Source organism: Gekko japonicus, unplaced genomic scaffold, assembly GCF_001447785.1.
Source record: "Gekko japonicus isolate JY-2015 unplaced genomic scaffold, Gekko_japonicus_V1.1 scaffold1829, whole genome shotgun sequence".
In the NCBI taxonomy this organism is placed as follows: Eukaryota; Metazoa; Chordata; class Lepidosauria; order Squamata; family Gekkonidae; genus Gekko; species Gekko japonicus.
Genome location: NW_015174894.1, coordinates 259,899 through 283,816, shown reverse-complemented (window position 1 = coordinate 283,816; position 23,918 = coordinate 259,899). Strand labels below are relative to the sequence as shown.

Below are 23,918 nucleotides of genomic sequence, written 5' to 3'. Positions count from 1 at the left end.
AGAATTTTTGTAGTTCGTTTCACTATAGTGATAGTATTTGGGAAAGATTTAGCTAGAGTACAGATATTCAGAATCTCCCCACTTATTTTTTTGAGGGAGGGTTGCTAAGAATCCTGACATTCTAAGAAGTGATTTAATAGCTTCTTGAAACTCTGCATTTTCAAAGTGCTTGGCAATGTTGCATTTTATGTATCAGCAGCAGGTGAATTAAATTGAGAAAATAACCATTAGAGACTATTTCAGATTTTAGATGTTCTTGTATATTTCTCTGTGCAAGCAAAAATATGCCTTCTACTCAAAGCAACTGGGTACTATTTTAAAATGTCTGCAAAGAATACTTTAGTTAACTAAAGTGTTCACTTTATAGACATTAGATTCCCGAAGTCCACAGTGAATAAATCATGTACCAAGCTTGCAAATCTCTGCAGATCATTTTGAACACAGTGCTGCCAGCCACCTGCAATTAATTTTAAAACCAATTTTGTACAGTTCCAAAAGTTAGCAGGTTTCTGTATAATTATACTCCAAGGGAACTTTAAATATCATGCTTTTAAAGCAGTATTTTCAACAATCCTCAATAAACAATATTTTGACAATGAATAGTTCGAAATAAAGTGGTATTTTGGTATTTGAGAACTATTCATCTGTATAAAATATGTCAAGACGTTAGGATAGGGTTGCTGGTGTAGTATGCTGTTGTGCTTTGTAATGTTATGATTATTTTGGGTTCAGCTTGTTGGTTGTAAATTGTCTGAAATCTACTTTGTTCATTTATATGTTGTTTTGACCAAACTGTAAATCTACACATTGTCAGTCTTAATTTTCCAATATTTTCTAAACATTATAATGTCATTGGCACTGCAGTCCTGAGTTACTCCAGTCTAAGCCCATTAATTTCAAACAGCTGTTTTTGTAGTTTATGTATTAACCTGCTCTGGCCTTTCTTTTTTCCTTATATTCCCAGTCATGTCTGATAAAAACTACCTAAGACCTATGGGTCAGAGGATCAGAATAAGAAAGGATTAACTCTGCATAGGATTGTACAGTTAGTTTTGTATGTTAAAGGCAATTTGTATGTTAAAGTTCATACACACACACACAAACACAGAGTAAACATTTTTAGGGGTGTAATTTTTTATACCTATATAATTCTCAAGAGTCCCCTCTGTGTATAGATACTTATTTCCACAGATAGGGGGCACACTCTCCCCCAACAGGTTTTTCTGCAGACTCAGGGGACTCCATGGGAATGCAGAAAAATCCAAAAACGTTTTTTAAAAATTCGGGGAAGATTGAATCCCCACCCTTACCTTTTGAAATGGCCGCTACAGGGATCTATTCCAGGCCCCACCACATTGACAGTGAGAGACTGGCTGATAGCCGGGGGGGGGAGCAAAAAACAGGACTGGAACTTGGGTTGGGAAGGATGCCTTCTGCAGTATGAATGGCTACATGGCAGGGGGTTTGGAGCCAGGTCTGCGACTAGGATTGCCTGCTCTGGCTTGGGAAATTCCTGGAGATTCTTTGGTGAAGTCTGAGGACTGCAGAGTTTGGGGAGGGGAGAGGTCTCAGTTGGATATAATGCCACAAAGTCCACCCATTTTCTCCAGAGGGGATAGATCTCTGTTGTCTGGAGTTCAGTTGTAATTCTAGGGGGTGTCCAGGTCCCACCAGGAGACTGGCAAACCTAGGCCTAGTAGCATCATAGTTTTCCTCAGTAGAAGCTGCAGGAGGGAAGGAGACTGAAAGCTGAAGGGCCAGATAAAGGTAGGCTGGCTGTTGGGTGGGGCTAGGGATTCCAGCTCCATGTTGGGAAATTCCTAGATATTTGAGGGGTGGATGGTGGGGATTGAGGCGGGGAGGGACTTCAGGCAGATATAATGCCATAGACACCACCCTCCAAGGCAGTCATTTCCTCCAGGGGATCTAAAGTTGCCAACCTCCAGGTGAGGTCTGGAGATCTCCTGGAATTAGAGATCAGTTCCCCCAGAGAAAATGGCTGCTTTGAAGGGTGGAGTTTATGGTATTATGGTAGCCTCCCAAGGCTCCCAAATCTCCAGGAATTTCCCAACATGGAGCTGGCAACCCTAAGAGGAACTGATTTCTGTTGTGATTCTTAGAGAGTGGCTGCTGCCACTGCTGCTGTGGGGGGAGGCTGGGAGAGTGATAGGCATGGAGGAGAGGGAGAGAGTAAGAAAAGTAGTGGCAGGAAGGAGAAAGAGTCTGAGAGAAGTAGGGGGAGAAGCAGAGGTGGGGGGAATGGGATAGCCACTCCCACAAGTTTCTTGTGGGTCCCCACCTGTCAATATATCTAATTCTTATGGCAAATTCTGTGGATACTTAAATCCAGAGACTGGAACCATGAACAGTCATGACAGAGAAAAAATCCAGGGATGCAGAAAAATCTGAAATCTTTAAAAAAGGGACCCCCCCCCCCGGTAATAGAAACATCACCTAGTGCTTTAAGAAATGAATGCTCTCAATGGCACTTGCTAGGCAGCCAGAATAGTATTGCCAGCCTTGGTTTCTTCAGAAAAAGGTAGGAAGAGGTGTTAGCCAAATTGTTCTATTATTTAATAAAAGATTGGGGAATTATTATATTAATATGCAATTGGCATAGCTATAGGATCAGACGTGTGTATACCAGAGTTAGAATTCCCAAGAACCCAGGAATAGACAAAGAGACTGGGTCGCTAAAATAAGGATTTTACTAAATATTCTCAAGCGCACAAACAATAATTAAACATTTACGCACACAATACAGACCTAAGGAAGCAGAGGTGATTGATGGCTAATGGAGGGGATATGGGGTGATGCTACCTGTCCAGATGTGCAGAGGTCCATGAAGAAGGGTTGTGACCCAAAACCCAGAGGGTTCCAGGGGTGGCCTGCCAGGTAGCATCATGGCAGAAAACACACGGTCTGAGGCCATGTGTTCGCTGGGATATACCCATTGAAAGACAGTGCAGACCAATGGGCGGCCCTGTGGGCTGGTCTCAGGTGAGAACAATAGCTTACCTGGACCAATGATGAGTCTGAGGGGTGTGTGGCATCAGGATGGGCAAGGCCTAGATGTGACAAATGAGCTTCCAGAGAGGCAGGGTCTGGATTTAACAATAGAAGCCAGGGGCTGGGTGGCTAGTTAAATGGATTATCTGACCACTAATGGTCCTGGCTAGGGTATTTTGAAAAGGCACTAAAGTATAGACCAAAGATGGGCTAAACATTTGAATGATTGATTAGTTTATCCCAGTATCCTGAGGAACAGAGCAGGACAGACAAGTATTCAGTACAAAGAATTACTGGAGACAGTGTTATTTGCCAAGCGGCTTTTGAATAGACTTTAGAAATGTAGATACTTTACCTGGTAGAACTCATTGTCATTCCATAAGCATAATCTCTGCTGCGTGGAGGGGGAAGACTGGAGGCTTGCTCTGAGGTTGCCTGTCATCTGAAAATTGAGACCTCTTTTTCAGAGCTGTGGCTAGCTCTGTGTTTCAGAACCAGGAGTGCCTTTCTTGGCCTGAGTTTTGTGGGTCTCTGGGTCAAGTTAGAAGTGGGGTGCCCTTGCTATGGGGCTACCCAAGAGTAAAAGGCAGTACCTCTGGCAACAGAGGGGGCAGGACCCTTTCCAGGGTTGTTTTGACCTTTGAGTGAGGACTTATGCCAGACCTGGTGGCAACCATCAGACAATTTGATACCATGTTACTTTCATGACTCACTCAAGCCCAGTTGCTTGTAATTGTTCACCAGCAACCACCCCATGGAAGCCAGTGTTGCAAAGAGGTTATTCAAAGAGACCCAGGTTTGCGTCTCCACTCTGCTAAGGAAGCTCACTGGGTGCCTTTGGGGCAGCTACTCATTCTCAGCCTAATTTTGCACACAGGGTTATTGTGAGGATAAAAGGGTTGAGAGGAGAACTATGTAAGCTGCTTTGGTTCCCCATTGTGAAGAAAGGTGGTGTATAATGAAGTAAATAAACATAGCTGAAGATGGGGAGGCAGATAAAAGGTTGGTTGGTGGGAGAAGAAAAGGAAACAGGGAAAATATGAGGGTTGTCAGGAGAAGAAAAAAAGGAAATAATGCGGGAAGTGGGATGTTTCCCACAAGTCCTTTGAGTTGCCCACTACACAACTGGACCTCATCTGGTGGCTAGCACCATGCAGAGGGGAGGGGGAATAAGAGAAAGCTGAAAATGGGAACAGATTACAGTAGATTGGCTGGTGGGGGGGAAGGAGAGCAGAAAACAGGAAAATGAGACAGGTTGTGAGGGCTTTCAAGGAAGGGAAACAGGATATAGTTTGTGTGTGGGAATGAGATACTCTTCACAAGTTCTTGTGGGTTCCTCGCTTGTAATATAATCAGGGGTCTTTTTGTAGAAAAAGAGCTGCCAGAGCTCATTAGCATAACTCATTAGCATATACCACACCCCCCTGAGGGTGGCGGCAAGAGGGCTGCCTGAGGCACGTTCTTTGAGGACCATCCATGCTCATTAAATGCAAGCCCCTTTCTGCCTCGCAGACCTGGAGGAAAACCGCGGGGGGGGGGAACATAGAAAGCTGCAGGGAAGGGAAAAAGGAAAATAAAACGGGCGTCCAGGGCCACAAAAAAAAGCGTCAATTCCACCACTTGCTTCCCCCAGTCAGAGCTTTACTCCTTCAGAAGTACGAAATAAGTTGTTAGTGTGTTTTTTTCCCTTTTAAAGGTGCTCCTAGACTCCTGTTCAACGCTGCTGCTGCTGCAAACCAACTTGGCTCCCCACCTGGAAGCAGCCCCGTAAAAAGCAGCACCTTGGCGGGGGGAGGGGAGCTGCGTCGCTGTCAGAGGCGGGGGGGAAGAAGAGAAAGAAAGAGCAGAAGCAGAGCCCCGGGGAGGAGAGGGGGGGCGGCAAGAGGGCAGCCTGAGGCACGTTCTTTGAAGACCATCCATGCTCATTAAATGCAAGCCCCTTTCTGCCTCGCAGACCTGGAGGAAAACCGCGCCGGGGGGGGGGAGCATAGAGAGAAAGCTGCAGGGAAGGGAAAAAGGAAAATAAAACAGGCGTACAGGGCAACAAGAAAAAGCGTCAATTCCACCACTTGCTTCCCCCAGTCAGAGCTTTACTCCTTCAGAAGCACGGAATAAGTTGTTAGTGTTTTTTGTTTTTCTTTTAAAGGTGAACGCTGCTGCTGCTGCAAACCAACTTGGCTCCCCACCTGGAAGCAGCCCCGTAAAAAGCAGCATCTTGTGGGGGGGGGAGCCGCGTCGCCGTCAGAGGCAGGGGGAGGGCAGAAGAGAAAGAAAGAGCAGAGGCAGAGCCCCGGGAAGGGGGGGTGGCGCGAAGAAGCCTCGGCAAAACTACAGCCCCGTCGACCACTCGCCCTGCCTGCCACCTCCACCAGAACTCCTCACCTAGCGTGGGAGCCTTAATTTTATCCGTCGCCCTGGCAGGAGCCGGTGGGAAGAAGGTAGCCACGGCCTTGCAGCCTCCAAGGGTGGGCACAAGCCACTGCGCCCCTGGCTTCCCTCTCCCCCTCACCTGGCGAGGGCTGAGGTGTCAAACTCTCGCCAGTCGTTGCCGTTGCCGCCGCCGCTTTCCCCGCTCGACAGCCGAGTCGGCTTCATCCAAGGGGGAGGCTCACCCGCGCAGGCCCCCCTCTCGCAGCCGGCCAGGAGACGCTGCGGGGTCGCTTCAAGCGTGCGCTCTTCTCCCCTCAGGGCTCGCTTGATCATGTGACTGCCCCGCCCCCTGGGCTGGTCACTCCCGGAGCTGGGCTCCAGAGCGCTCCGGCTCCATGAGACCCCTGAATATAATAATTGGATGCTGAGAGCCAGTTTGGTATAGTGGTTAAAAGCACAGACTAACCTGAGAGAACTGGGTTTGATTCCCCACTCTTCCACATGCATCTGCTGGGTCATCTTGGGCAAACCACAGTTCTCTTAGATCTGTTCTCTCAAGAACAGTTCTAAATCAGAGTTCTCTCAGCCTCACCTACCTCACAGGGTGTCTGTTGTTGGGAGAGGAAGGGAAGGAGATTGTAAGCCACTCTGAGACTATGCGTGAAGGGTGGATATAAATCCAATCTCCTCCTCCTCCTCCTGAACTTAAATTCATACCTCATTTCTCTTGTGCTAAAATCTGTATTATAGTTTCACAGCCTTTGGACCATTACATGGCTGTTCTAGAGTCAGATAAATATTATGTGATACTGGCTCCCTATTGTGGGTACTTGAAGAAATGCAGTATATCTTGGGGCAAGAACTGATCTTTTCAGGATTCTTCCAGTGAAGGATATTGGGAGTGGGTAATCTTCAGGTACTTCCAGCCCTATAGTCTTGACAGAAAAAGAGAATGGGTTAAATCCAACAATTCCCTTTATCTAGCGCATGTGGAGTTTTGCTTGTTGAATTTAAGATTGAATGTAAGGTTTTTTAAAAATCGTTCTGATCTCCAGTAACTGGAAATATTGGGACAAAGGATTTGTACTTCAGTATTAGGAGGCTACATAATCTGGGTAGGACGGGGTATAGGAGAATGGGCTAGATTTAGACTGCTTGTAGAGGTATTTACCTATGATAAGATAACCTTTTCAGTATGTTTGTGGCAGAGGCGAAGGTATTAGCCAACCCTGAAATTTGGGAGGAAGATTATGTGAGGAATTGCTTAGTTTGTCTATTTTTTATTAGCTGGGGCTGAGGAACTGTTGTTTTTTAACTGTACATTATTTTCTGTATTCAGTGAACTCATATTTTGTTCTACATTGTTATCTTTACAACAGCAGTGCAACATAGATGTTCTGGAAAAATCCTGGATTTCACCTAATGTTGATTTCAGGTGGTAGTTTAATTAATGCCGGTACCCAAGAAAATTCACTGTCTGTAGAATATAGAGCTTCAGTGATATAATCCAGAATTGTAACAACAAACTAATCACATATACTTAAGAAGAATAGTCAGACTCAGGATAGATTTTTTTAAAAAATTGGTTGTCTAGTATCTGTGCCATTCATTCCCTCTCACTGTTCTTTTGTTAATAGCATATAAATCTCTTCATCAGCCTATATGATTTTTTCAAAACAAGGCTAACATATTATAAGGTAGAATGAAAGAAGGCAATGAAGGTCAAACAGGCAATCAAATTATTACTAATTTTTCAGTGAAGACTAATTGCCCTTAGTAATATGATCAGTTGTGAATGTATGTGTCCTCAATTTAAATTGATCAATCAAATAGTATAGCAAAAAAAAATTTATTTGTTTGATTTATACCCCGCCCTCCCTGCCAAGCAGGCTCAGGGCAGCTTACCTAAAAATTAAGATACATAAAACAAAACAATTATAAAACCAGTTCATAAACTGCTAGTATCAGTATCAGTATTGTATAACGATGGCAAAACATAGTGGCAGATCAGTCATAGTGGAATATAGCCGGTATTGATGGTAAAGCCATTGCTTCAATCCATGTATGCCAGTGGGGCACAGGCTGCCAATGATGGTTGCAGAGGACAGGGCCTTGGCCAGTATTCAGTTTTTAGTTTTTAGGCAGCTCCTTGGTTGAAAGCCTGGCAGAAAAGCTCCATCTTGCAGGCCCTGCGGAACTGTAAGAGGTCCCGCAGTGCCCTAATATCTTCTGGGAGCTCATTCCACTAGCACAGAGCCGCCACTGAAAAGACCCTGGCACTAGTCATGGCCAGCCTGGCATCGTTGAGACCAGGGAGGACTAGACTATGTTGAGACCCTGAATGCAGTGCTCTCTGGGGAACATGTGGGGAAAGGCAGTCCCTCAGGTATGCAGGCCCCTGATCATAAAAGGCTTTAAAGGTAAGAACTAGCAGCTTGAAGCGAATTTGGTATGCTATAGGCAGCCAGTGCAGTGCTTTCAGTGCAGGCTGGACGTGTTCCCACATGGGGAGACCTAACAGAAGCTGGCTGCAGCATTCTGCACTAACTTTAGGTTCTGGATTTGGGACAAGGGCAGCCCCATGTAGCAAGCATTACAGTAGTCTAATCATGAGGTGACCATCGCATGGATCACTGTTGCCAAGTCGCTGCGTTCGAGAAAGGGAACCAAGTGCCTAATCAGCCAAAGGTGATAAAAGGCTGACTTAGCAGTGGATGCTACCTGGGCCTCCATTGTCAAGGAGGCATCCAAGTTCTCATGTTAAGGTGTCAATTTCAACAACTTTCTATTAAGTTACTAATAAGTATTTTCTCTTAGAGATTATGCCTATATTATGGTAATACTTGTCAGAAGGATCAGTTCTTCAGGTATGGATTATGTGTAGGCCTAAAGGTTTTATAAATGGGTGGGTGCCAACACGGGATAGATTGACTAAGTCAAGGAAGCCACAGCCCTCACTTTGCAAGACCCGAGCATGGCCTTACTTTGCAAGACCTGAGAATGGCTCTTAATTATAGGATATTTTGTAGGTCATTAATTCATACAGTTGACATGAATTGGAAGTGATTTGACAGCACTTAACACCCACATAGAAGTGTATAAAGTAGCATGAGATTTCATCACACAGAAGGGTAAATCATTCCACTGTTAACAGGCAAAGTGACAAATACTGTTTTAGATAATAAAGAATGAAATTAGTCAACAGGCTGACACTGTTCTAAAATGGTCCATGTTCAGAAATTCCATGCTATATATATATAAAAGCCCAGTATATTGGCACTTTCCAACTCTCCCATTGGCATGTTGTGTGCTCCATCAGCCACTGGCCCATCAACTGCCACTCATGTGCCATTTGGCTGGGGGCTGGGTCCACTCCTTTCCCCATGCCCACTGCTAGCCTGGCCACTCTTCCCTGACAGAATAAACTGCCAAAACGGCTGTCTATCCTGAAGAAGACACTTCTCCTGCTTGGCTCCTCTGTGAGTGGCTGGCAGCTGCAGTGGGCCACTAGCCATTCTCTTCTCCTCCGGCTGTGGGGCTAGCTTTTCCCTCACTGGCTGTTGCTAGGCAACCAAGCTTGGTTCAGTCAGTAAAAAGACAAAAACAAAAACAAACTACACCGTGAAGAGCACAAATTACTCAAAGTCAGATAACATTAAAGTGCTACTTAAAGGCATATGTCTCAAATACAGTTAATGAAAAAAATCATAGAGTTTGGAATAAAAATATTGAACACTTCATGAATTTGTGTCATCCTTGCATGAAGCGTTCCATATTTTTATTCCAATCTTGTCTCTCTTGCATGTTGTACTACCTCATCTTGTAATAATAATGTATCATTTGATCTCCATCTACTTTCTTACTACCACTCTTCCAAATTAGTTCTATAATCTACTATCTTTGGCAGAATCCCTGCTTTCCCAACTCTTATAATTAAAGTTTTTGATATCCAACACATCTATTCTTTTTTTAAATATATATTTATTAGGTTTTCAGATTATAGACAATAACATGATAGCTTATAAATACTAACATCATCAAAAGTCGACATTTCAACCAAAAATACACTTTAACAGCAACTAGATCCAATAAACAATTGTCTAATATGCCCAAATTCATTCCATTAATCACTCCATTAATCATTTGCTGAGTGTTAATCTATACTTACGACATTCCTTAAGTTTTATATCGCTACCTACTTTGATGCCCAATTTTCAAAGATCTTTAAACATCCATTACTCAGGGATCAGCTAGATATTCTCATTACTTCTAGTGCTATAATATATCATAATTAATCCAATAAGCTATAAGTTATTTCTACTTTAATCATATATGTTTTTGAGAGTTATTTCATTTATATAAATTTTTCCAGTTTCAAAAAAGACTTTGCAAATTTCCCATCTATCATCTTTGTTTCTAAAGTAGTTCTTCTCACTATTTCCCTGTTATTCCTCACAACCCTTCATTTTTACCACCATTTTCCCATTCAAGCTTACACACATGCTATTTTATTAATCACGTTGTAATTATATTCCAATTGACATTCATTAATTTATATCTGACCATTATATCTTTTAATCTACTTTTCCGAATCCATTTCTTCCCATCAAACACATTTCCATAATTTATACTCTTACATACTTACACATAACCCAAATTACTACTCACAAATTAATTACATTCACCCTTCATTTTTGCTGCCATTTTCCCCCTATTCAAACTTACACACCTACTATTTTATTAATCACGTTTTAGTTAATTTCCCTTTAACATTCCTTAATTTATATCTGACCATTATAACTTTTAACCAATTCTTCCCACTAAGCACATTTCCACAGTTTATAATCATTCATACTTGCACATAATCCTAATTACTATTCACAAGTTAATTATACTTATATTCACCCTTACTTCATCCTCCCCCATACCTTTTAACAAACATCAAGTTCTTCCATCCTATCCAATACCTGCCAAAACTTATTAATTACTCTTCCATACATCTTCCTTCTATTTCTAAATACTTGTAACCTCTTCCCTTGTAGCACCATGTCTCTATGTTTCCGTTCCTTGAAGGTGTGGTAGATGTTTTCCAATTTATTTTCATTAACTTCCAGGAGATTCCGTTCCTTTTTTATAATGTCCCTTTCGAATTTCCATTTATGCAGTCTTTCTTTTCTGCCTTTCCATCTTTTTTCTCTCTTCTTATACTTTCCCCCCGCATTTTTTTTGCATGCCTGTGCATAGTTTCCCCACATTTATTGCCGTCTTTCTTGGTGCTTGAGTTGATGGGGATGAAGGGGGCAGAACCTCGTCAAAGTTTTTCTTTTGCAAACATCCCCCACTTTCCTCTGAGTAGCTTGTTCCAGTTCCTTTTTTTCCTGCTTCAGGTAGTAAGTTACTAACAGTGTCCATTAAGCTTGCACATGCCTCTTTTATTCCTTGTTGGATTGCTTCCCTCAATATTTTTTAAAATTGTTCTATTGATAAGTCTTCTATCGGGGTGTTTTCGTCTATATCCTCTTTCTCCTCTCCTGCGTTTGTCGCCATTTTGCTTATTCCGTTGCTCTTAATCACTGATAATCCCACTCTATTCTTGAATATGATTGGTGTTTGTCAGAAAAATACATAAAATCTCTCTTCTTTGGATGAAGTGTTCGGCAAACGGCTTCCAATTTTAGAATTCCTATGTGTCTAAATACATTTTTGGGAGTTTTCCACCAACATTCTTAGATCTGCCTTTTTTTGAAGTCCAACACTCCATTCACATCTCCAAAAATTGTATTCTCTCCTTGGAAGTCTAATACTTTTGATTAATTTTTTTTTTTACAATCATTTTTAGTATTATTTGTAGCGTATATTGACACCAACGTCCATATAGTTCTTCTGGTAACCTAATCTTCAGGATCAGATATCTCCCATTTTAATCTTTTAGTTCTTAAAGCATTTCCAAGCTTTCATTATTAATATGTATTGGAACACTTTTTTTCTTTGTGCAGAAGCTATATATACTTTGCCTAATCTTTTGCAATTTAATATATGTTTTTGATCTTTTTAATATATGTTTCTTGGTCACATAATATATCAGCTTTTTGTTTTTTTAATTGATTAATTTTTTTTGAACATTTAGAAGGTAAATTCGATCAGTTCAAATTTGCAGAAATTATTTTTAATTCATTTGTTTTCCCCTCCCTTCTTTCCTGCTTTCCCCCCCATTACTGTTTGTTTCTTCTCTGGATGGAGTTCTGGCATCTTCTTCTTCTTTTTACTACAACGCAAGCACTTTAATCTCGGAAAGAACACTTACAAGGCACTTTCATTCGTCATTCTGGCATCTTCTGATCCCAAGCTTTGTTTAGTATCTTTTGCTGACAGTTCTTGTAAGAGTAGTTCAGCTTGTTTGACTGTTGTTGTTGTTTTCCTGCCTTTTGTAAGGAATATTTCTAAAGCAAAGGGAATTTTCAAACGATACCTTTTTTTAACACTTGCTTCTAATTTCCAAATTCTTTTTTTATTATATTAGGAGTTAGGTCTTGAAATATTTGTAAACAGTTATTTTCTATGTTGTATTAAAATTGTATCCATTTTTTTTTAATAAGTGAAGCAGACTAATATATCTCGTGGTAACTTATTTTGGTGCATGTTTTGAATTGATTCTAAAAGTTTGCTCAATTTTGGGGAAATTACTTTGCACTATTAAAGAATCTTGTATTAATTAATTAATTTATTTATTTATTAACTCTCCTAAAAGGGAGAGAATTTTATTGCTTTTAAATTTAGAAACCAGGGAGGGTATATAGATGGATCAAGAAAAAGTGGTGAGTGATGCTTTGATTATTATATTAGTCTGTTATTAGCATGCACAAGTCTTTGGCTTCTTCTGTGATTGTCCTGTCTTCTTTCGTCTTTACCTGTAAAAAATAAAGACCATTAGTATGTTAATAATGTCTCCTTGGGGTTAATACTGTCCTTTATTGCGCTTTCCGAACATATCTTCAGGTACTGGGGCGCTTCACTTTTTGCCTCTCAGGTTGTAAGACGGACCCTTCGCTGCTGCTCCACCTTCTGATTCTTTGTCCCCTCCCTCCGAGCTGCTGTCTTCTTCACTGCTGAATACTGCCCATTTGACGAGTTCTGCCTCGTCCTCTGAACTGGCGTGCCTCTTCAAAAAGTCTTGAGCCTTGAATGCTTGGTAAATTTCACAACCACTTCTGCTGGCAGATTATTTTTCCTTGTATAGATGGAATAGGCTCTATAGACCAAATCCATCTCTTCGCTTAACTTTTCCACTTCACTGCCAGTCAGTGGTGCCAGAGCATCCGCCAACATGCTTCTGACATCTTCTTTTTCTACCTCCTTTATACCTTGAAACCGGAGAGTCAAATTTGATTTTTCCATTTGTCACATCAACAGCTTGTTGTCTTGTACTTCTTGATGTTTTTCCATTTTGCTGACCTTCTTCTTGATTTTCTGTGTTTCTTCCTTTGACACCAGGCATTTCTTTGCAATCTCCTCCATCTTCTTGGTTGTATCAGTCAATTGCTTCTGTTGATTACTGAGGACACTTTCCATATTAGACAACGTTTGATTGATTTTCAACATTTGGTCCAGTAGAGGGCGAAGCATCTCACTTTCTTGTTGATTGACAGCTGGCTCAGTAAGGCGAGGGTTAAGACCGGAAGTCCCTCCCGTCCTCTTTGCCGGCTTGTCCTGCAGCTTCGTTTGCCCCGACATCTTAACTTTATTGTTCACTTTTTAAAAGTTCGTGCCGCGCAGCTTGGGATTCACTCCCTCTTCCTCGCTTTAAAGAATGCCCCAAAAGGTAACTGTACTTTATAAAATTTTCACTCCCACCCTTTTCTCGCTTAAAACAGTCTCGTTCTACTGGGGGGGGGTTCACCCTCCTCCCTTCTGTTTAGTCCAATGGGGGGGAAATGCGCTTAAATCTTTATCTTTTAATTCGATCGTCACTCACAGTAAGCCGTCTTCCGCTTTCTTTTACTTTCGTTTCTTCGCTTCTTCGCTTTTCATCACTCCGAGAACTGGTGGTGTTGCTAGTCCCCACAAAGGGGCACAACGTGGAGGGGCCTTCGGGGCATGGGGAGAGCCTCAATTTCCGACCATCAGGTCGACAAAGAGGCACTTCCCCGGTGCACCCCCTGGTCCGGAACCTTTACCCAAGGCTCCTTAGGGTCTCCGCTTGTGCGGATCCCCCCTTCCGTGTGTGGGCAATTCGCGTCCCAGAAGAGCAACCGCCATTCGCGCCGCCAAAACCTTGTATTAATTTTTGAAATACTTTCTCTAAATCAAAATCTCCAAAATTTTCTGGAATTCCATGGAAACGTAGATGATTACTCCTAAATTTTGATTCCAAGACTTCAGTCCTTTGATTTGCTTCTTTTAGGGAGCTTGGTTTTATTTCTTGTACTGATTCAATTGTTTCTTTTTCTTTAATTTGTCTTTGCTTTGTCATGATGTCTTGAATATCTTGTTTATTTTCTTGATTTTTTAAACTTATTTCCTGCAGCCAAGATGTTATCACAGTCCTGATCTATTGTATATCTTCCTTTATTGCAACAAAAATCTCCTCTGCCTTTTGTTCTGTTCGCGGTAATTGAATTAAGAGGTTTTTATTTTCTTGTTTTATTTCTTCAATAATATTCTATGTTGTTTTATCTGTTAGTTGCTGTTGAGTTAGAATATATTTATTTTCATGTTTTAACTGTTGAAAGGGTTTTGATTTGTCATGAGACAGATGACATTATCTTCTCAGTTATTATTTCTATATCACCCCCAGAACTGTATTCTTTCTTTGCTGCCCTTGCTCCTGTTGCCATTTCCCCAAGGTTCCTCAATTTTGTTCTCTGTTTAAAAGCTCTATACCGTTTTCCATATAACCATATGGTCACAAAACCATATAAACAAAATCATATTTTATATAGACAACCTTAGCCTTAAATTTTTATGAACAATGCTCACTACCTTTGTTACAGCCTTTAGAATTAGTAGATACAAGAAAGGAGACCCGCGAAAATCAGGGGGGAGGAGCGTGGGAGCTCCACACAGAGCAGGCGAAGGAGGAAGCAGCAGGTAAGCTTCCCCCCCATCCCGCCATTCCCCATTTCCTCCGCCACCACCTCCGGCTCCCGGATTCCCCCCGCCTCCAAAGGCTTCCCCTCCGCCTCCGAAGTGAGGCCCGCGACTGCCAGGCCTCACCGATCTCTCTTCCCCCCCTTCAAAGCGAGGCCCGCGGCTTGCAGTCGCCGGGCCTCACCAGTTTCTCTCTCTCTTCTCCCTCCTCCAAAGCGAGGCCTGCGCGGCTTGCAGCTGCTGGGCCTCAGCAGTCTTCCCCCCCTACCCGCCTTCTCCTCCTCCAAAGTGAGGCCTGCGACTGGCCAGGCCTCACCGCTCTCTCTCTTCCCCCCTTCAAAGCGAGGCCTGCGGCTTGCAGCCGCCGGGCCTCGCCAGTCTATCTCTCCCCCTCCCCTCCGAAGCGAGGCATTTAGCAGAGCGTCCCCTGCGCATGCGCAGGGGATGCTCTGTTACTTTTGGGGGGATTTAAGTATCCCCCCGATATTTTTTTTCAGTTTTCAGATTTTTGTGCACACCTGGGGACTGCCCCAAGCGTGCACAAACATCTCCCTCCTTCTCAGGTGCCCCCGATGCACGGATTTAGGTATCCGCACGTACGGGGGCAACTTCACTATTAGTATAAGGATTAATATTTACTTGTGCTATTACCTATGCCTCTAAAATACAAAATATAGAAAATACAGTATAGAAAATATTAAAAATATAAAAAGGAACAGCAGGTTGCAGTAGAGGTTTCTTTATTTCAGTCATAAATAGCAGATGGCAGCAGCATCCTTCTGCGTCAGCTTCAATAGTTTCTGTGTTTCAGGAGGCACAAGGACCTAGAATCTCCTAATCAAAGACGACCCCAAATCCTCTGATCTTCCCACACACCAGTTGCTGGGGCCCTTCTTAATTGCAAAGAAGGGGCAGTTTATGCCCTTGATAGAGAAGAAGCATGAAAGCAGATAATTTAGTGCTTTCACTCAGTTGTCATCTTGGTTCCATCTTGTGCTGGGGCCATTTTCCAGGGTTGTTGTCTCTCCAGGCTGCTGTTCTCTTGAACTGCAGTCCTAACCACTATTGTCCACAATTATATGCTATAGCGTATGATGACTGGAAAATTCAGTATTAAACAAAGTCTGTATTTAAATATGTTGCTAGCCCTATTGCAACTCTGCGAGACTATTTTTTCCAAATAATATACTGTCTTTAATTTATTGCAATTTTTATTCTAATTTTAACTTTTATTTTTTCCCCTTCACCTTAGATGATAAAAACTATAATATGCCAATTAGTAGAATTTTGTATGCTCAGAAAAAAAACACTTAAGATAAATTCTGGGTATAAGAACACATTTTAAGATGAATTCTGGATATAATTCTGAGTAATGTACATGAAAACTTATATTAAACTTTGTTGGTCTTAAAGGTGCCACTGAACTCAAACTTTGTTCTATTGCTTCGGACCCTGCACGGGTACCCATCTGAATCTACATTTAAGATAAAATGGCAAAATAAGTTTGATAGGAAAGCAAATACAGCATATATTTTAATTTTTAAATAGTCTTGAAAAGAGATGTCATGGTTTCAAAATTTTCAGAAGTTATACTATGCAAAGATGAGATTCTTTTTATTAGAAATTTAATTTGTCTTTCTGATTACTTTTGTGCTGTCCTGTGAATATGGATGGCAAGTCTTTTTCTTAAGAATACCACACATGGGTCAAAAAGAAAGAAAAGTTCCAGGCAAGGGCTTTGTGGTTGCTGGCCACTTGTGGATTCTCTTCTTGGTTTCAGAAAGATACAGTCTGGTGAAGGGAGTGGTTGAAGTTTCAAATAATGCCTGCAAAAAGTTTTTTGTCATTAAGTTGTTGCTATAGGTGTAGGAACTGTGCTCCAGGGATTGGAGTAGAGGGAGAATAGGTGCTGTGAGGCATTTTAATTTATCATGATGACTTAGTGCCCAGAAGTACATAAATGGTAAATTAATTTTAGCTGTTTAATTACTTAATATTTTATTTCCCTGCAAGGGGTATACACAAGGATAATAATCCACTGAGTTTGTGCCTCATTCAGATTTAATTGCAGCTTGTTGTGATGTCTGCATGAAGAAACCATGTATACATTCTCTATAAAGTAGACTAGTTATTTTACTTAACTGAGAAACTGGATTGTAGTCTCTTGAGGTAAAATATTTTATGTATACTGCTGTGAGAATGCCCTGAATTTTTAAAAAGCGAGAAAAGGAATAGAAAACAATAGTGAAAAGACAATAGTTCATAAGCTTTCTGAATGCTCAAAGTACAGAAGAGGAATGCACCTTCTGGTTTTGGTTTTAACCTTATTTTGTTGTTGTTTTGATGAAATTTAAACTTCTATAAAAAGAAAGAATGGGTTTTTTTATCCTTCCAGAGACATTCAGTACTTAGACTTTGAATTTTTGTTCTCATCACCTGGTACTTCCTCTGTTATTTGCTGAAGAATTATCTTTTTCTTTCTTACCCAGAGACCTTTTAGGCACACTTTAGTTTTTATCGCATGCTGGTAAGACAAAAGGAGCTATTGAACTTGTAAGTTAGCGATATTGCTAAGATGCCTGCTAGACTTGGTTGTGGATGGAGTATTCACTGTCACCTTCAATTTCTGTTTTCTTTCTTACACAGGTGACAGATCAGTCTGTTAAAGCATTTGCAGAACACTGTCCTCAGTTGCAGTATGTTGGGTTTATGGGCTGTTCTGTTACATCTAAAGGAGTCATACACCTTACCAATGTAAGTACATAAACAAGGTTTCCTATTGACATTTTCTGTTGGAAGAGGCTTCTTTGTCTCAAGTGTAGCTGCCAGGTAATTGGTTGTATTCATACACTATGGTAAATCATTGTGCCAAAGCCTTGTTGAGTAATTCTGATTTTATTGTGATGTCTGAATGCAGACTGCTTAACAAACTGCATCTCTGTTAGTGATGATGCACCAAGAAACAAAAGGCAGTGGGACAAAAGATCTTGTGTAGACACACAGTAAATATTCCCCTACACAAAGCAATGTTATAGGCAAAAGCAGTTCACAACCCACCTTATTTTGTTTCATAATTAAAAAGTTGAAGAATAGTTAAGCATATGATAGAAAATGGGATAAAAGGGTGACTGATGATTCATAGGCAAAAATGAAAACTTATCTTGCCCCAGATTTCTTCACCCTTCCCTGACCGTTTATTGTTGTGCTCTGCTTTACATAGGCCCCGGTCATACGGGCCGGATATCGTGGGGGGGAGGCGTGGCTGTTTGCCCCAGAGCGAACTACCGCGCGGCAGCCGGATCAAACGTTCCGCCCAATGTCCCGTGGTTGGGGGGAGGTGCTGATCATACCTCACTCCTGCCGCGCGGCAAAGAAGCGGCGCCGTGGGGGTTGCGTTGTTTCTTTTAACCCAAGTGTTCGCATGCGCCGTTGGGTGCTTGTGCGCACCCGTGGAGACTTGAGAAAAAAAAAACCTTTTCACGACGGGACATGGGTGGGCTCCAGATGCCACAAGCTAACACTGGAAAAGTGATCTGACACCCGCCCTTGTCCCGCGGTTTCCGGAAACTTGTACCTCGGAGGTACTAGTTTTTTACAGCGCATCTTCGGAGTGAAGCCTCGGGTGAGCCATGGGAGCTCTACGCTTCCCAGATGTGGCGGTGAGATTGCGCCCGGAAAATCCACCTATCTTCCATCTCTCTAGCATGCCTAATGCTCCGTGTGACTGGGGCCATAGTGAAGCTTTGTCAGTAGCTGGGCAGTGCAAGGAAGCTTCACAGAACATTCTGTGGTCTGTTATGTATATGTGGTAAACTAGGTAATCATAGTTATATTCAGTTTATCGAAATGCAGCCATGGAAGACCTTTTTTACTAAACAAATATTAAAATAACAACAATATATCCTGTGGTTCTAATAGCAGTACAACAACAATAGAATAAACAAATACTTCTGATAGATTATATAATCAAAATATAACAGTAGAATTTGAACAAAAGGTCTATCACATATAATGTTCTCAAAAACAAAAAAAACATGGTTCTTCTAACACTTTTTATGTGTATATTCTTATTGTGTATTAGAGTTCATAAATAATAAATAGGAACCTTCCTTTTAAATGCTGACATGTTTTCTAGATAATTTCCACGTTTCAAGGCGAAACCTTATAAGCAGATTCCATAATTCCAAAACTGTAGAGAGTGTACAATAAATTATATACAATATCATGAAACCCAGTACAAAAAACCTCAGGTGTGCCACAGGTCACCAAGTACTCACCAACCAACAATGTCAAAATATCTTGTAAGCAGAACTCCATAAGTTCAAATCTGTAACAAATATATCATGATTATATTTCATATGGTTGTCCTAAAACAAAATAAGAAGCCTCTAGATGCCATAAGCCTCTAGATACTCACCCACAGTATCAGTATTTCTCTTAAGGTGAGGCAAGAGTTCACAAAATATATAAACTGGCTACAGCTCTGCAATCTTTATGATTCAAAATGCCTTCAGAAAATGGCTCGTCACAAAACATACATTTTATCTACCCCACCTTCTTTACAGTTACCATTTGTCTTAAAGGTATATTACACAAAACAGGATAAATCTAAAACTGAATTGAGATCACCAGGACTTACAATATTAAATGTATGGATCCAAACTTGTCCCCTTTGCAGTAACCACTTGAATATCAACGTAAACATAAGGCTTAGATTCAAATTTCTCTATCACTGCAAACTTGAAGTCTTCATACCCATGTTGTTCCTGGTTGAAATGCTGCACTAGAGGTACTGTTTCTCTTTTATATTTTAGACAGGACCTGTGTTCAATCACCCTGGTATGCAAAGCTCTACCAGTTGAACCAATTTAATGCAATCCACAAATGCAGCAAAACACATATATCACTTTGGATGTTCCACATGTAGAAAAGTAATATAATTGTCGAGTATATCCATTTATTTCTATGGTGTTTTTCCTCCATGCCATTTTACAGACAGAACAAGATTTACAAGGATGCTGTCCTTTCACTTTAATAGAGCTCTAGCTAGGATTAAGGAAATCAGATTTTGTCAAAATATTTCTCAAACTTTTTGTTCTACATAAACCCAGATATGGTTTATCTTTACAAGCTGGTAAATGTTCAATAAGATAACAGTGTTTATAAATAATGTTCTTAATCTGATTAGTCAAGCCGAAGAGCCAGTGCTGTCCGAAGATGTTTCTGTGGTCATGTGGCCGGCATGACTAAACACCAAGGCACACGGAACGCTGTTACCTTCCCACCGAAGTGGTACCTATTTATCTACTTGCAGTTTCTTGCTTTCGAACTGCTAGGTTGGCAGGAGCTGGAACTAGAGATGGCAGCTCACTCCATCATGCGGCACCCAGGTCTCGAACTGCTGAACTACTGACCCTCCACAGCCTGCAGTTCAGCATCTTAACCACTTGAGCCACCGCAGCTCCTAAAATTTACGTTAGGGATCCCTTATTTTTGAAAAAATAAAAAAGAAATGATATAAATGTCTAATAAAAATCTAAAGCAAGTGGTATCTTTAATTGAAATTAATATTTCAAATTGAGGAAAAATAGTTTTGTTGTCTCAGGACAAAGAAGAGTTTGAGCAGATCAACATTGGAAGTATTTTTATGTTTGTGTGTGTGTGTGTGTGTGAAAAATTGTTTAATATTTACTGTTGTATTTATCTTAATAGCTAAGAAATCTTTCAAGCTTGGATCTACGGCATATCACAGAACTGGATAATGAAACAGTGATGGAAATAGTAAAGAGATGCAAAAACCTTACCTCTCTCAATCTATGTCTGAACTGGATTATTAATGACAGGTAATTTTATTATTTAAAAAATATGGAAAAACAAAATCAAGCTATTATGTCAAGTATTAGTAACTGATGATTTCAAGAATTTAGGAGAAATGAATAGTTAAGAAAATGAATTTTAGATTAATGAGATTGGCTACACAGTACTTTTTGGCATTAAGTGATTGAACCAAAACCATACTTTCTTCGAAAAAAATATATATACTGGATAACCTGACTGATGAGGAAAAAAACAAACCAGATCCTTGGATTTTAGGACTTTCAAATTGGTAAAAAGACGTTGGATGTATATTTTCTGTTTGTAATAATAGCATTACTTTTATCTTGGTTACTTTCTTTTAAAAATAAGGGAATCAGAGTGGAATGGTTCTTTCTGGAAACATATATTTGATAAAAGAAAGTGGGGGGGATGTTTGAAATTTATTTATTTATTTTATTGCATTTATACCCCGCCCTCCCCGCGAACGGGCTTTTCAAGATGTTGGTACCATTCATATATAATGTTTATATTCTAGTAGTATGAGAACGTGAAACATGTAGGATTAACTAGGCTGTTCCCTTTGCTTTGTGTTCTAATGGATATACTAGATCTTTGACAGGAACATTATCATGGCTGTAATTTCAGTCTTGAACATTAAGGAAAAATAATATGTAGACTTGTAAAGTAATGATCAATGGTTGCACTTTTATTCTGAGGATGTGGTAAAATAATATTAGTATTGGGATCAAGATAGGATAAAAAAATAGAACTGATAACTTGGTAGAAGTTACAGAACATGAATCATACAGACCCAGAGGAGAAGGGATGTTGCATGTTGTGATGGACTGCACTTAACAACAGATTTCCTAGTTCATCAATTCCAGAGAGCTGGGGGGTGAAGAATTAACACTTCACTGAAGAATTAACACTTCACTGAACAATTAACACTTCACTGGAATTGAGAGCTTGAGTGACAGGCTGCTCCCTCACCCCGCACTCTCTGATTGGCCAGTGCCAGCTGAGGAGAACTATATGATTAGCTGAGTGCTGAGGCCAGGTGGTGGTTCAGAAGTCAGTCGGCTTCTGACAGAGTTGGTTGGAGTCCGTGAGGCTTACAGAGTAATTAAGACAGGTTCACCTTTGGAGTGAAGGGAAACGACTCCTTGCCTTAACTGTTTTCTATCAATTCTGAGGAAGAATTATGTATCAGAACTGAACATCTAATCAGCCTCAAATGAAGTCTGTTTTACACAGACCCCAGAACTGAGATTGAAATTTTGGTGAGGGTGATTGGGTAGTATACTGAAACTCCCATTCAGGCCAAAAGAAAGGGTTTATATTTTCTGACACAAAGAAGAATAATTCCTGTCCAGTTACATGGAAGTTGCTCTGAGGAGACCCCAGTGTGTTATAAAGGGAATTGGATTTAGACACCTAGGGATATAGAAATAATCTGTGGTTTCCAAGAAAAGGGGGAGAGAGTTCAGGCACAGAAATAAAGAGACCACCTCCAGGAAACATGAAGAGTCATAGGAAATTGTACAAAAGAGCAATCTAACTATAACTAAAGTACTCAGAAGCCTCTCACTCCACGAATATATGAAAATAAGCTTCAACAACACTAATTTGATTGTTAGAAGAATTATAATTTATTTATTTGATTTGATTTGTATCCTGCCCTACCCTGCAAGTGGGCTCTGGGCAGCTCACAACATATAAATATAACAATTTAAAAGATTAATTTTTACCTAACCATTTCCAACCCCTGACTACATCTCTGCTTGTTAAATAAAACTGCCATTTAAAAGAGAAAAACTCCTGCTTATCCCATCACATTCCTGGGCTGGGCTAAAAGACAAATTAGATCTTCTTGACAGGGTGGAACAGACAGACGTTTAAAACCATAACTAAAGCCATACTGCTTGGGACTGATCAGTCACAGTTGGGAATAAATTTTTGGAGAAATGTCAGGGGTCCATCATACATGTGAACATAATATCCAATACTGAAAACTATCCAGAGGCAGTGAACCAAATATCCCTATTTGTATGATATGTATTATTGCAAAACATGTGGTGTGTTAGCGCTGCAAAATATTGCATATCCTGAAAATGTGTGATATGCACTGGAGAATACTGAAGTATATTGACATGGGAATTACTAGTGTGAGAAGGGCACAACCCAAGAATTAAATGATTTGGTGTCCTAAACTAAAGAAAGAATAATATTACATTTGAGAAAACAGCATTATTTATAGACACCCTTGTTCTTCACCTCTCTCCTGACCCTGTTCTTTTCAATCTCTGGAGCAAGAACCAGTGTGCTCCCCTGACCCTATGAAGGTCCTGGCTTGTCCTAGGGCCAGCCCCTCAGGAGGCTCCATCCCCTGGAACTCTAGTGGGATCTGAGCAATTCCTGTTGTCCTCACATTCCATCTGTAACTCATCTCCTTATTCCCTACCCCTAATTCAAGGCTGAATCCCAGCTGTTTATCAGGCAATGGGATGTTAAAGGGTCAGTCCTTATCAAGCAATGAGGAAGGAGGCTTTGCCTTAAAGGCCCCACATGTATTGCTGATTTGGCTCATGGACACTAAGGGTGTTTTTCTGGGCACCCTCAGAGATGGAGAGCCTGGGGGTTGCTCAGGTCCCTCACAGTAGATGGAAGGACATGGTTGCTTTTGTTATACTGGAGCATCAGAAAGAATTTCTGCATAGTGTTATGCCAACTGCTTTATTTACAGCAGAGGCTAACTAAATTTTAACGTGAGTCCTGGCCAGCTATACCAAGGTCGTGTCTGAACCCAGAGTTCCAGTAATGGAGACCACATGGGTGTTTTTCCAAAACAAATAATCTTTTTACTGAAGGATATCAAAGTCACACATACAAAAACATCAGTCTCACTTCGCATACGTCCAAGTTTCCTTTAGAGTCACAGAAATAGAAATAAAATAGTTTCTCAGTTACTTGGAGGTAGGTAGGTAGCTATTTCGGTTCATATTCGCCTGTTCCAGAAGTCTTGTCTGTTGCAAGGAAAAATAAAGGGACAGAGAACATTGTCTAGAAGTTTTACCTACATCACACTGTTCCAGAACCAGCCGGTCAAGTGTGTGTGTGTTTATGTATGTGCCTTTCTTTGGCTGCGCATCCCAAAGAGATCCGGTAAAGACAAAGAGTTTTAAAGCAGGAAAGGGGGGGGGTAGTAGAATGTAGCCAGCCAAAAGACTTGACGCATGGTCTTTTCGTTGATGGTAGAATGTGGCCAGCCCAGCACCTAAAGCATGGTCTTTGCGTTTTATAGTTGAATCACCAGGTGGGTGGCACCTTGCCAAATGGCAATCCCACCTACTTACAAGACACAACTTACAATCCCATGAGTTCCCTGATTGGTGCATGTAGAAAGGGGGCAGGTATTCTATGGGTTGGGCGATATTTGAAACTCTACACTCTATCTCATGGAATACCATTTGGCCATGTGTGAAGTCTCAGTTTCAAGACATCTCTTTGAAGTACAGATGAATCTTGGCTTTCCCAGGCCTCCAAAATATCATCAACAGGAAACAGCAATTCAGATGCATATCAGGTCTGTGTCCTGCGTGACAACCAGTCTCTTCAGTAATGGGGGAATTTCCTCC

The 23,918-nt window shown here is 41.0% G+C and overlaps 1 protein-coding gene across 1 annotated transcript in view; it reads left to right on the top strand.

Annotated features, from left to right (window-relative positions):
• Positions 1–23,918, top strand: part of FBXL17 (F-box and leucine-rich repeat protein 17) — a 254,277-nt gene that overhangs the window by 39,117 nt on the left and 191,242 nt on the right. The window contains exons 5-6 of the mRNA XM_015424957.1: positions 17,113–17,220; positions 20,179–20,309. Of these exons, the coding sequence (XP_015280443.1) occupies positions 17,113–17,220; positions 20,179–20,309 (239 nt within the window). The remainder of the gene's footprint in view (positions 1–17,112; positions 17,221–20,178; positions 20,310–23,918) is intronic.